Raw genomic sequence first — 14,413 nt, forward strand, 5'->3', positions numbered from 1 at the left:
AATCAACTGTATGATAAATGATCAAATAAATCATCCATTGTTCATTATTGTCATTCATTATTTCCTATTATTATGTTTTGTTGTTGTAATTCAGATTATGCCACCACCAACAACACCAGGCTATAATTAGGCCCACAAGGCCTAAACCAGATGACAATGTCTATGGGGTTTTCAGGCATCCAGATCATTTTGCTGAGAAGCACTTGCACACGAAGATCTCCCAAATACACTCCAGATACTCCTGAATCATTTTTTCCAGCTGTTTTCACATCAGGAATTCTTACGCTAATGAGTGAAAATGACATGTGTGTGACAATGACACAGAGCAGAAAATGCATATACATTGTAAAGTATAAAAATATTGTCCAATAACAGATTTGGTTTTTTGAACCAGTAGTGTAGCTTTTTAATACAATGCTGAATTATGTTGATGACAATTTTTTGATTCATTCATTATGGGATAAATCCTGGTATTTGGACCACAAACTTTTAAATCCTTTAAAAGTTCAACAACAGCAACATGAGACTCTACAATTGTCCACTAGATATTCTATCACATTCTTATTCACATGGAACAAGAACCATTCTACCAAGAACCCCGTGTTACGAAATCAATGTTTTATGCTATTTTTAGCTTGTCTACTGTCTTGCCATTCCAAATTGATCTCCTTATAATAACCACTGCACACACAGCCCTGAGCACAGCCCAACATCACATAAAGACTAGGGCCTTTTATGCAAATTAACATGCCCAATTGGCTTGAAAATACCTTGTGGTAAAAATGAAAATAACTTTGAAGTCCAGGTCCCCGCGGCATCATTTACCTTCATTTGAATTCATGAACAAGTGTACACTAGCACTCCTGAGGAGGAACCTGTAGCTCCTTCCACAGGGTTAACATTTCTTTCGGGGTGCGTTTATGGACTAGGAGAACATTGTGATACGCACACGGCTTCTCCCTCAGGTCTTCTGGAAGATCAAAGGTAAGAAAACCTGAATGATGAGTGGGGGACACTCTGAGCCTGTGAAGGCACATTCCTAAGTAAACATCGTCAATAGGAAACAAGCTGACCCATCGAGAGACCTCCTGTAGACGTAAAGCCAAAGCACCCGTGTAAACCACCCCTCCGCCTCCTGCGTAGGCTGGATACATTCCTTTATAGAAGCTTTCAGGTATGTAATATTTAGTATTAGGATACCGATGGGGCCAGGCATTGGCAATAACATCCCCCACAAGAAAATCGTCCCGCTCTTTTGTTTTATTTCCATCCGTCTTTTGTACTCCAATGTGGTTTATGTAGTCCAGTAGAGCCTTAATCCTAACAAACACATCATCATCTCCCTTGAAAATGAAGTGGACATGAGAACAGTGCTTTGAAAGCCAGTCCCAGAAAAGTACATCCTTCAGGGTGAGGTTGAAGAAAGTGTCTTTGAAGTCCCACAGGAGGATATCCTTATGGGTGATGCTCTCCAACTTCAATAGGGCACTCAGGTCTGGATGAGGCCCTGTCTCTGTGTCCTGCCTCGCAAGCAAGAAGACAGTGCGTACTAACCAACTTCTTCCTCCACTGTCCCCTTGGATCCAGCCGCTCCTTCCCCATGTCTCTCGGATGGCCTGCCTGTTCTCAAAGTTCCCGACTTGCGATTTGATTGCCATGAGAAGCAACGGTGTCTTAGAGTCTTGCACGGCACACAGGTTGGGTTGGTTTACGAGGATAGTGTAATGCCTGCAGTGCATGGACAGGACAAAATCCTTCATTTGATTAGGAAGAGTGTTAAAGTCAGGAAGGTGAGATGCCCAAGCCGCATCTTGTTCACAGGCACCATTTTGTTCTGTCTCTTGGAGATGTATTGCATCAAGGCTCGGACCTTTGGACCTTGTTCCATTACCTCTCAATATGGGGTTGTGCTCTCTGTCCCAAATGTGCTGGAGGCGGTTCCACAGTGCCCCGTCGTCTAGTCTGAGATTCCAGAAGGGCCGAACTGGATGGGATGCAAGAGCTCCTGAGTTTGCGGAGGCTCCGGTGGCAATGAAATGGAGGGGCAGCTGCGGTAGAGGAGGGGAGTAGGAGACAGCAACAAATATGGATACCATGATGTACACCAACAGGTGACTTACCATCACACAAGGCAAGAGACACAGACATAGGATCTTTCCATTGCATCTGGAGCGTGCCATGGACTGGAAGAGAATGAAAGACATTGAGAGGAACAATATATTATGAAGCAGTGAAAATGGATATTTGATACATTCCATCAAATTTCTGTGAATTACAGATGAATTCAGTGAGAAATCTCAGAAAGGCCAAGCTGTTTTTATTGGAGGCAAATACTAGGACTTCTGCCACTAGGAGGAAGTCTCTGAAGAATTCCGTCTCCATGGTTTGGCCTCGTGAGACTCGTTATGTGCACCTAACCGGGCAACGTCCACAGCATCCTACCGCCCATGATATTTACATCATGTACTTTAAGACCACAACATTTACTCTAGATATAGACGAGCCTTGCTTACAGCACTGTTTCATTCATTTTCCCTCAGGCAACCAAAACACACTAATCTGGGATGGAAAAAGTATTTGCTTATATTTGTTTTCCCCAACAGGAAAAATATTTCTACAAAGAAAACTCTTTCCTACAACATTTCAGGATTTCATCATATTTCATAATTTTTCAGACATTCTCAGTACCAGTGCATGATTAATTTACTCAATAATTAAATAAAAAAATAAGAAGAACAAATTAATTACATTTAAAAGAAGTCACATTTCTAAGAACACCTTAAGCTTTTTAGCTGAACTGACATATAAAACACCGAAATATCTTATAAATAATAATATATCGTGGCAAATTCTTCTGTAATACTGTAGAGGAACCATTCACAGTACCTTCAAATTAGATGTTCAGTTGCTCTGATGGTTTTTGCAAAGTCTGACACTTATCTAGAATTTTCTCCCCATGCAGTCCCCATCCTTTCTTCAGAAGTCCTGAGAGGGCCCCAGTGTTTTTTCATGCTGATTCTGGTGTTTTTCAAGAATGCTCAAATATTAAATTGATATTTTCTTGTTCAAACATTATGTCCTGGTTCCGTCAGTACAGTGTTGAAATTAAACCATAAAGCTGGATTGCCTCTCAACTTCTTCACAGGTGCAGGTACTAAATAAGAACATTTGCATGCCACAGGTGATTTGAGGAGGCACATAAGCCACACCTACATATATTACATCTAAATCCCTTTTGCATAATCCCTGTTTTATACCCACAGGTCTTCTGATATTTGTATATAGTGCAGATTGAAATATTTTGTCAAATTCAACAGCACTACTGAGCTCAAGTGTTCATTTATCAATAATGCTTCCCTTACATCTAAAAAAAGAAAAAAGAAAAAGTGGTACTGGACAACGTTTGATGACTCCAGGGAGATTTATTGAAATGTGCCTCAAAACACAAAGACTGAACGCTTCTATAAAAAGTTCAAAGTTATCATTATATAACAACTACTGAGCTATTTTGGCAATGCAAAGAATTTGTAATATAAAATAAAATAAAATGAGTTTTGAGTAATTATTATAAAATATAAGTAAGATGTTTGTTGTTGGTTTAATTATCATCACGGCTGTGATTCAGCCATAGCCACATGGTGACAGGTAAACACAGTCCTGCTGCTATTCGGAATAACCCCCCGACTGATGTGGTGACAGGGGTGTTCATAGCTTTTCATCAGTTCTGGGGCACAATTAAGCCTCCATTTAAAAAAAGAGTCTCCATAGTTTGATACACCTTTTTTGATACTGTTATGCAACTGGTCATTGCCTCATTCACAAGTTGATAAGCAATAAAAGGCATTTTCAAATCATCTAGTGGTCTTTTTGTTTTCTGTCTGAAGTGTACCAGTACTATTTTGATGTGTGAAACAGCTGCAAATGATTCAGTAAACTGTCTTTAAGACTGTATGGCAAAAAAACATAATAGTGCTAGGGAAAGTTACTTTTAAAAGTAATGCATTACAATATTGTGTTACTCCTTAAAAAAATAACTAATTGCATGACTTAGTTACTTTACTTATGCATTGCATTTTCTTATCTGGCCTGGGCTGCCTTTGTTTGTTTTTAATATTAAAGTTCTATTTTTTGCAAAGCCCTTTCACAACAGAAGTGAAATGAATAAGCCCCAGGCTGAAGGAAATGTAAATTAAAAAAATTCAAATCACAAAAAGAAACACAGATGTTATGTATATCTAAAGTAATTTTTTGCTTGGTTGAATTGGATTACTGAAGGTTAGCAGCAAAGACACTGGTTAATAAAATGGGATTAAAAACAAACATTTACATTTTTGTTTTAACATTTAATTACTGCAGGTTCTCGTAATATTTTTTTTGCGTTTTCACTGTTTTTAATTCTGAGGAATAATGAATCTGTTGTTGTGCAAGTGAGATGCAGATTTAGTCTAGAACTACGGTAACCATAATGCCTCAACATGGGGACAGGAAATCTGTCAGTCAATAAATGGGAAGACAAAGCAACTGGCATTACAGATATTTTCTTATAAATTTAAAAGTAACGCGTTACTTTAGTTACTTGAAAAAAGTAATCTGATTACGCAACACACGTTACTTGTAATGCGTTAACCCCAACACTGGATGCAAGTACGTAAATGCCGACAGTACATAAAAGCGGGCATATGTGCATTCGGCTGTTAGCTTTTAGCGATGCAAGATTTTACGCATTGTTGCATTGGAAAATGTGTTGTATGCAATTCAGGACCAAATACAAGTATGTGCTGGCTAATCATTTAGCATGGTTCAGGCTTATATTGGAATGCCACTCAGCCAATCAAATTCAAAAACAGAAGAAAACAGTTATCCATTTCAAATTAGAATAAAGAACTTCCAGGAAATTCAAATGCACTTATCACATAACAGTCATGCCCTCAAGACCAGGCAGCAGAATTGAGTCATCAAGTTTCACCAATAGTACAGAAGGATTCTGGGGACATGGATCAGCAGCGTTGCCTTGAGCATTCTTATGCTGGCCTATCACACGTGCACACAATTCCACACACACTCTAAAAGCCTTTGCCCCAGTTTATCTACTCAGCCCTCTCAGGCACACTACCATTTTAGCTTTGTTCTATCATTCTGACTTTAACGCTGAAGTGGCCTGGAAGTAGGCGGTCACAGGTGGCATCCTTCCTCCAGCTTTTCTCACTGACACTGAGGAGATTAGACCATGACGAGGAAGGCTAATGGAAACCGAGACTGGAGAGAGCTGCACCTAGGTTTTGCTTTGATATGATAGGTGTCCTGTATTAGACCATGCTGACTATTGATCCAAGCCCTCAGGGAGCCAAATCACAGCGCAGTCGCACAACACAGCAGCTAACGGTTATGTAACTGGTGGGCTGCACTGCTGATTTGTCAATGGTAATCTGACAGCTCATTGACTATACTGTAACAACCAATAATTTCCAAATGAACATTCCTGGTTCTGAATGAACCGGTCCTCGTTTGGGTGGGCTTATGGGAGTGCTAGATACCAATATGCATTTTGTGTCAAAGGCCATGTGAAAAGAAACACTACACTATTGTCAATTTGTAAAAAAAAATTTATTTCAACAAATCATTTTAGCTTTGTGAGAACATCATATTGATGAACAATTCTATTACAAGCCAATCTTTTTTTTTTTTTTTTTTTTTTTTTTTAAGAGGTACGTTATTCTCAGTCATTACCGGCAAGGATCAGCCTAACACTTTTAATAGTTTTTTGCTTCACAACAGTAGCACAGTCTCTCACAGTAAAGTTTTAAACAGGAAAAAGGATGAAGCCCCATCATTTGTCAGTGATAAAACCAAAGTACACACAAGTATATGGTCAAACCAACACAGGCTGCCGTGTCCGTCTTCTCTCTGAAGCAGCGTGGGCACTGAATTCTCACAGGGGAGAACGGCTGAGTCAGTAGGAAGGGGAGAGAAGACTGGCAGGTCAGTTTGGAGTAACATGCTTTCGAAGTACATCAAAGTACAACCCTTGAGGGATCGCTATAAACCTCTACCCAAAGAGTCACTGATAAAATTGCCATGATCAAAACAAAACAAAACAACATATAACATTTTCAATGAGCAATCTAGCAGGTTAGTGGGTAAGAAAATCAGCAGGTAAAGTTACAGTAACAGAGTATGGCAACAACATATTGCCTGGGGAACAAGGTAAAATACTGATAACTGAGCAGTTCAAACATGTTCTGTCCTAGAGGGCACTTCTTTTTTGTCAATATTAAGATGCCAACCTTCATTTCAGTATCTGGCACAAAAATTAGATAATAATAATAACAATAATAATAATAATAAAAAAAAAGAACAAGCATTACATACATGAATAAAGTCACAGAAAGTATCAATTCACAAATTTACAAACAAATTCTACACAAAACTTTACATTTAGTTCATTTCTATGTGCAAACCATATACTGTATATAAGATTATTCAACACAGGAAATACTGGTCATATATAGTATCTAGTTTCAAGGCTTTGCAAACATTTTATAAACAAATTCATACAATGAGATACTCAAGATGTGGTCTATGATGTCCAGAGCTATTCATTCAGTGTTGCCAGGTGATTCTGGTAGGCCTACGCAATATTTTTTTCTACAGTGAATGGTATGATTGAATGTACAAAGAGGTAAATTTTCCCCCAATGTTTGGAAGAGCAAATCCAGGGTAAAGAAGGCATACAGCAGTGGCTCATGGCACTGACAGATGCAAGCTTACAGAGAAACTTGAGCTGTGCCAATGGACATTTAACAGGCCTGAAGTTGGGATTCTTGATAAAATGGTAGGAAAGTTTCACCCACATTACTCTTGTCACAACAAGTCTAGCACACAGAAAACACAAAGACTGACTTCTCGCATCCACACACATGCACACTTTCGTGCAGCAAACAGATATATAACAGAGCAAAACAAATCCAAACAATTACAAAACTTCCAAGTGCTTCCATTTCTTTCCGCTGATAGGTGCTACATTGTCTCGGAAGACAGTTATTGTACCAAAAGGCATCCCCGGCATTTATTTTCTCGTAAAACACACTTTACACATTTTCTCATGCAGACTTGGGGGGTGGCAACTGGCAGTTTTAATGAAATGGTGAATGATGGATTCAAAGAATTAATGGAAGAAAAATTTACTTTATGTCAGATACCAAAGGATCTGTTTAGCAATTTTACTCTAAAGTAGAAATAATTCAAGTTTTAAAAATACATATTGTTAGTCTAAATGCTAATCAGCAGCATCCATGTTTAGCAGGGTTGTGTGGCATTCATAACAGAACTGAGAATGCCTTTTCAAATTCCAATTCAATTCCTGAATTTGAATTGAGATTGAATTGAGGTAGTAAAAAGGAGAATCGTGATTCAAATTTAAATTTAAAGAATTAGTGCAGAAATTATTGTGTATTCAGTATTCTGTGGGACGTTTCATGGATTCTAGACATGAGGGCATGCAAGTGTGTGTTGAATTTCTTTGAATTCCTCCATGTCATTTCAATTCAATATGCTGTGGCATGTGGTCAATTCAAATCAAATTCAAACTCATGAACTAAAAGGAGGCCGATTCTTGAAGTCCAAATTTTGCCCAATCCTGCTTTTTAGATTAAGATTTGTCTGATTTCTCGGCACTCTGTCACCTCACTGAGACCTATTAATTAGGTGCTGCTTACCTAATGGTTTCCTCTGGGCATAATCAAGCTACAGAGTCAGACAAAAACACTGTCAGCAGAGAGAGACAGAAAGAAACAGTCAGCGTGTCACTGTATGACAAATACAAGCAGCAGCTGACCCTAAAATAACACAGAAATGGCACTGAACTGGTCATCCATAGCAGCCATCTTAGATAAATCAGACAGATGTTAAAATTTGGGGGCATTTCGGAGGTCTGGTAACGATAAGAAAACACCTTCACATGTCTTTACTGTAGTTTTTTTTTTAACTGGAGCGTATTTGAACTGAAATGCAAAATAGTATACTTTGTCATGCGCTGCTGGGCAGAGCACATTAATGGAGACACAGCAGTAGTGTGTGAAGGTCCAGTGGCTCAGTGAGGCAGATAAGAGCTCAGAGACAGCAGACAAACTCCTCGCTTGTCAAGACTGATGAGAGGCGGCTTCAAGGACCAAGGCTGAGAACTTGACAATATGCAGGAAGAAGAATATTTCACAGTGAACTGAGTGAACCAAGTCTTTTTCACAGAATGTATTCCCATAATAATGCATAGTGTCTTAGAGGACATACAGAAAGAAAAAGGAAGGTAGGAAAATGAAGGAAGAATTTAAATGGAGGAAGGGGCTCTGGTTTCCTTTGCGGTACGTAATACAAAACCAGATTGTTTGCCTACAGTCCTGAGAGCACTAAAATTTGATCATGGTCAAATTAGGCAGGCTGTTTAAAAATAGGGCAGGCATTAAAGCTGATAAGGGTGTTCATTTTTCTTATGTAATGAACTGAATATGACAGAAAAGCAAATGACGGAAAACACTTTACGTTTTAGCTACATCTGCACGCCATCACCTTGGAACTTTCATGCTGATTTTGCATAAACTATAAATATCTACTTGTCACCTTGATGTGCAATTTTGAATCGCAAATTCAACTCATACTAAAGAGTGAGATTCACGTTGATGACTTGGCCCAATCTGCTCCAGTCACAGTAATTTCGCACAGTAATAAACAGTGTACATATTCCTTATTAAAAATGTAAAATTCAATTCCACAAGATCTTTCTCCTCAATTTCTGAACACCATTTGCAGCACAAAAACAAAGTCAGAAAACAAAACATACAGAAAGCACACAAAAAAGACAATTAAATCTGTGTAAATTTAAGCCATTGCACTGCCTGCCCAAAGTAAAATATATAGTTGAATAAAAAAGACAGAAAATACAAAACCTATTGTATGGTCTATAATACACTTTTCCTTTTAACACCTTTTTTTTCATTACACAGTGCTTTATACAAATTGCCCTCTGTTCAATATCATAAGCAAGAAATAAAAAAGAAATACATGATTTGTGGATTATATCTGCCATTAGATGTTTCATGTCCCATGAAAAAAAAATCCATTAGAGAAACACTGTCTTAAATGAAAATAACTTAAATCAGTTCCACTTCCACATCAACACTATTGCACACCTCCCACACAAAGACACTAAGATAAAGAATGCAAGATGTAAAATCAAGTAACAAAAATAGCAGTATCGAAAAAATTTCAAAGGCAAAATTAATCTTCATGTCAGTGGACAAATTTATAAATAGTTGGCAGCTAATGCAAAGCAACCCAAAAAGTGCCTTCAAATGATCTCCCAAATCAAAAATAATCTGTCTAGAAAAGTTCTGTGCACAGTGGAAAAGGAGTTTGAAGTTTGCTACAGCTCTTGGGTCTCGAATGTGATGCATGTCACAGTTCTGAGAGTCTCAACACATCGGATCTTTTTCTGTGCTTGACAGCCAGAGTGTTCTTTGATTGCATTTGTTTCCCCCCAAATACTTTAATACAGTGTTTGTATTCAGCCAAGTTTGATAATAGTAATATAGTAATAATTTAAGTGAACTGAGTTATTATTTTGAATCAAAACTTGGCACATAATTAACAGAGTATCAGGGTGGGTAGCACAAACATCCATTTGCCAACTGTCAAATAAGTGCTATTTATATGAAACAGAAAGCACTTCAATTCAAATTGATTTTTCTTTTGGACTGTTTTCATCTTCTAGTTATTTCTGTCATCTCTCTTCAAATCCTCAATCTCAACTTTTTTTTATCGTTAAACTGCTTTATTCTTACCCTTGTTTTTTTATCCATCCATTTCTTTCCATCAGTTCCCTCTTCTGTTTATCTCCTTCTCCCCTCTTGTTTTCTCACAATCTTCTTTCTTGTACCACCCTTTTTAAACTTGTGTTTCCAGGCCACTCAGTTTGGGGGTGAGGATGCGAGGTGTTACCCCAGAGTTGAGGTCTCTCTCAAACTCTAGCAGCTGGCCCATGAAGTTGAGGTTGGGGGAGACTATTGGCCGCCGACCGCGCACATACTTATAGGCATCAGTCATGGTCATGAGGGTGTGCTTCATCAGGTAAGCAATGACTATAGTAGCTGAGCGGGACACACCTGCTTGGCAGTGCACAAGAACGCCCCGTCCACACTGGTGAGCTTCCTCTGAAACAAAAAAAGGTGTGGCACACATCAAGAATGGTCACATGCCTCCAGTCCTAATGTGCATTTTATATATAAAGTGACAGAAATAACCTGGCAGGAAGATGATTTTAAATACTCCATAAAAATAGATAGATATTTTTGGCTTTTAGTCAATGTCTATTAGCTGTAAAGATGAAAAATTAGCTTCTAGAAACTCAAACAAAAATTATGATGACTCATCCTGCATTATACGCAAATTTCTGTCCAATCAAATGCTCTCTGGAAGGTCCCGCTGCTATAATTCCACCTGCAACTGACTACTAAGTCAATGGTTTACCACTAAAGGTTATTGGTTATAAGGCTATTAGCTGTTTAAAAAAGAAAGGGACAAACCCTTTGATATGCCCCAGCCACATTTTCTGCTTCAATAAGAAACAAGTCTTCAAAGGACAGAGAACTGCACTTGTTAAGAAATTTAATGGGGTGTGTAAATGTTTAAACTACAAAAGAGTTGACAACTTCTCTTACCAATAAACTCAAAAACCTCTTCAAAATACTGTTGTAGGTTCTGCTTGCTGTTGTCAGTGGCAGGGAGCCTTTTGTAACGCACCAAGCCTGTGTCCAGGTGGTAGAGGGGAAGATGGGTTGTGACATTGACCACAAAACCAATGTTGAGACGAAGCAGTAGATCCAAATCCTGTGCATCTCTCTCGTTGCCAAGGAAAAGGAAAGGGAGGATGGGGCTGATCACAGCATTCTCCACATCTGGGGTCATGACACTTTCCTCAGATAGTGACGCTGGGAGGGATGAGGAAAGAGGGAGGGAAAGGTGCACTGAAAAAAAAAAAGATTACTTTTGTTTTCTTATATGTGACCATCTAGAGTTATGCTGGTATAGGACTCTTTTCAGCCAATTAAAATTAAAATTAAAATCCTGTCAGAGTGTGATGTCATCAAGGCCTTATGTAAAAAAATCGACAATTTGAAATAATTTTAATCCTTCCTCCTTATCTTTCCTGTTTGAAGTCCCATCACTCTCCCCCCACAGAATGGCTATTATCCTTTAGTTCTCTGACAAAACTTAACGAGAAATAAAACAGAGGATAAAGCAATCTTAGTTTTAAGAAAAAGAATTAAAGGTAGAAAGAGTTTAAGGAGAAAAACTTGAACTTGAGTTACATTACTTAGAGCATCCTGGGTAATGTAACTGGCAATCTTCTGCAGCTAGGCTAACGAGGATTATGCACCACACAGATTAACTGAACTATAATTTTAATTTGAATACTATCAGTGCAGAAAGGCATACAGCCTAATGGAAGATGAGAAAATGAAATCAAGGTTAGTAGATTCAAGTGGGACTAGCAATGTGGAGAGATTATGTTCATCTTTCTGAATGGTCAATCAAAAACAACACATTATAAAGATGTCACTCAACCTGCTGTGTACTTGCACATTAGCATCTTTACCTCGTCCATTTTCCTCATCTTGTTCTCTGTTGAGTGAGTTGAGGACCAAGTGGAGCGACTGTGCCGAGGGTAAGGTGTGTCCACCCTCCCTCTCTCGCTGTTTGGGTTTGGGCTTAATAAGCGTGCTAGGTGCAGAGGGTGGGGGTGAGAAGGACGGAGGGGAATCTGGAGATGGAGAGCGGAGGGATGGGGATTGTGGAAGCACGTCATCATCAAACACGTTGCCATCCCCCATGCAAGCATCTGCTCCTTTGTTCCAAAGCCGCTTGAGGGAATCTCTACCCTGGTCCCCACTATTCCCTGATCCAATAAAGTCCAAAACTGCCATCTTGCCTTGCTGGAGCCTCCGTCGTCCTGCCTGATCGGTCACCTGGGAACGAGTGAACTCCATAAGGTTCCGACAGTCCAGGATTACAGGATTGCCACCATTGCCACTATTCTGGTTGTGGCCCATGCAGGTTCTCCCTGAGCCCATTCCAATACCTGCATTATGATGGATAGGTTGGGTTTTAGAGCGAGTCATCTTCTTCGCTAGCTCCTCCGGCCAGATTGTGCGTACACTGTAATCGTCATCATCAGGCTGGTATCCTCCCATGGTATGTGCACCAATATTACGCCCCATGTTGGGAGGATTCCCTCTGTGTGGGTTAAAGGTCACTACAATGGGGTCACTACTGCAGTAACTGCATGTGGAGCTGCCAGTTTGGCTTGCTTTGGGATTGCACCCACTGACACAACTCTGGAGTGCTCGAAGAGGTGCAGATGAGGACAGAGGAGTACAGGGTAAACAACCCCCAACCAGTTTCTTACGGAAAGCAGCAGGACTCTCAAAACCTCCAGCTTCTCCAGAACAGGATGCACAACCCAAAGGTCTGAGCAGCCCTGTGCGACAGTCCGAGACAGTGCTGTTGGAAGAGGAGGTGTTGGTGGTGGAAGCAGTTGACAGACATCCTCCTAAAGTCTTCAATCCCATGGTTCCGCCACCTCTGTTGGCACCACTTGTTCCTGGGGTGTGAGAAAACGAAGAGGATGGGCTTGTACTACGACCGTGGCAGCCAGCCGAGTGACCTCTACCTCTTCTACAACGCACCAGCCTCCAACAGCCACAAGGGTGGGAAAAGTCAATTGTACATGTGTGGTCAGGACTGGGGAAGCCTCCTTGGGAGGAAGTAGGGGAGAGGGGCAAAGCGTGAAGAATTTGGGGCCGATGTTCTTTAGTGCGTGAGGGACCGGGTTGATTGATGTGCTGGTAGGAGGAAGGGGCTCGGGAAGGGAGTGAGGGTGGCACAGCAGGGTAGTGAGGGTTTAGGATGGCAGCATGGGGTAATGGGGCTGAACTGTGGTGACGGGATAGGCTGTGGGCGTGGGCGTGGGGCAGTTGGTGGCCGGGTCCCAGTTTGGAGTTTTCTTTGTTTCCTACAGATGATACGTCCCTGTGCAATGGGTGGCTGGCAGTTGCAGAGTAAGACTTTGATGACAGGTCTCTATCTCTTGTTGGCTTAGATTTTGACTGCTGTCTCTGCGCTGGTACAAATTCCAAGATCCCTCCAGGAGAGACTGTGAGTTGGTTTGGATGATGGCTACTGTGCCGAGTCTGGTTTTGACTCTGATGATGGTTCTGGTGGTGCTTCTCTACTAATTCGGAAGACTTTCCTTTGCATTTCCTTTCGCCTTGCCCTGGATCCAAGTGCAGGGACACCCGTTTAGTTCTGTTCGCTTTGATGCTTCCACTTCGGGTAAGACTACTGCTGCGGCCTTTGTCTATGTAAGATCCTCCTCTTCCACCTTTGTCCAAAGACACTCTAATGTCAATGGTATGCGTGTGCTTATGAGGTCTGGGACCTAAAGTTACTGTCCCATTGCTGTGACAATGGCTAGCATTGTGGCCGCTGCCCTCAAAGGGAGCACCTCGTTCTCCTTTATCTCTCTGAACATGGGATGGTTGCCTGCGCTTGCATTCCAGAGACAGGTAGTTGGAACCTGGATGGGAATGGGGTGGTGGGGGTTGGGGTTGTGGTAAGCGGGGTGGGAGCTCGTTGTGAGTGGCTGGGCGTTGTGAGGAAGACTGTGCAGTGGTTGGTGGGGAGGCCACGCGCAAGGCCAAACTTTTGGGGCACTGAATAACCACTATGCGCTCGTCAAGAGGGAGCGGAGGCATCTGGGTCTGAGCGAAGCTGTGTGGTTAGGATGCAAAAAGAAAAAAGACAAATTAATATTACAGCGTTCATTCATTATGGTACTTGTGTAATTTTTGAAATATGCACATAGAAGACACACAGTATTACACATACTGTTAATATTAGTCACAGCACAAAGAATTACATCAACAATTGTGATGAGTTAAGCACAGAAGACAGTCTTCTGTTAGTCATTCACAACCTTACTAGTTATTAAACACTGTGAAACAATAAAGAAGAGCACAAGGGTATGTCACAGACTTGTCAGTAGGAGATATCCTAAAATAACAGAAAAATCTTTCTGACCCAGTACCCAGTAATCTTTACAAGCATGCAAGCAAACCATGTAAAGGATTGTATAAATTAGGATGCCTCTTTGTAGTGATGTCGAATCAGGGTAATATGGACATAATTTGAAAATACTCTGCATGCTGTATTCTTGGTTATCACGCCTTTCCTGCAATACATCATCCTTGTCTTCTTGACTGTTTATAAAAAGTCATTGTTTTGCTAGAGATTATTAAGACACGCATTTACAGTTTATTTCGAAAACATCTGTTACAGTCAAACATGTAATGAAATGTAAATG

The 14,413-nt window shown here is 40.4% G+C and overlaps 2 protein-coding genes across 2 annotated transcripts; both read right to left on the reverse strand.

Moving 5' to 3' along the window:
* Window positions 1-854: 854 nt before the first annotated feature.
* Window positions 855-2,180, reverse strand: LOC306862156 (N-acetyllactosaminide beta-1,3-N-acetylglucosaminyltransferase 2-like; the record flags this gene model as incomplete). Its single annotated transcript, XM_079404824.1, has 1 exon — window positions 855-2,180. The coding sequence occupies one exon, from the start codon at window positions 2,178-2,180 to the stop codon at window positions 855-857; it is 1,326 nt and encodes a 441-aa protein (XP_079260950.1).
* A 7,756-nt stretch (window positions 2,181-9,936) lies between these two features.
* On the reverse strand, window positions 9,937-12,620 carry LOC306862453 (dual specificity protein phosphatase 10-like; the record flags this gene model as incomplete). Its single annotated transcript, XM_079405261.1, has 3 exons — window positions 9,937-10,202; window positions 10,710-11,015; window positions 11,648-12,620. 3 exons carry the CDS (start codon window positions 12,618-12,620, stop codon window positions 9,937-9,939), a joined length of 1,545 nt encoding a protein of 514 aa, XP_079261387.1.
* Window positions 12,621-14,413: the final 1,793 nt, after the last annotated feature.

The sequence above is a fragment of the Barbus barbus genome, assembly GCF_936440315.1.
Source record: "Barbus barbus genome assembly, chromosome: 43".
In the NCBI taxonomy this organism is placed as follows: Eukaryota; Metazoa; Chordata; class Actinopteri; order Cypriniformes; family Cyprinidae; genus Barbus; species Barbus barbus.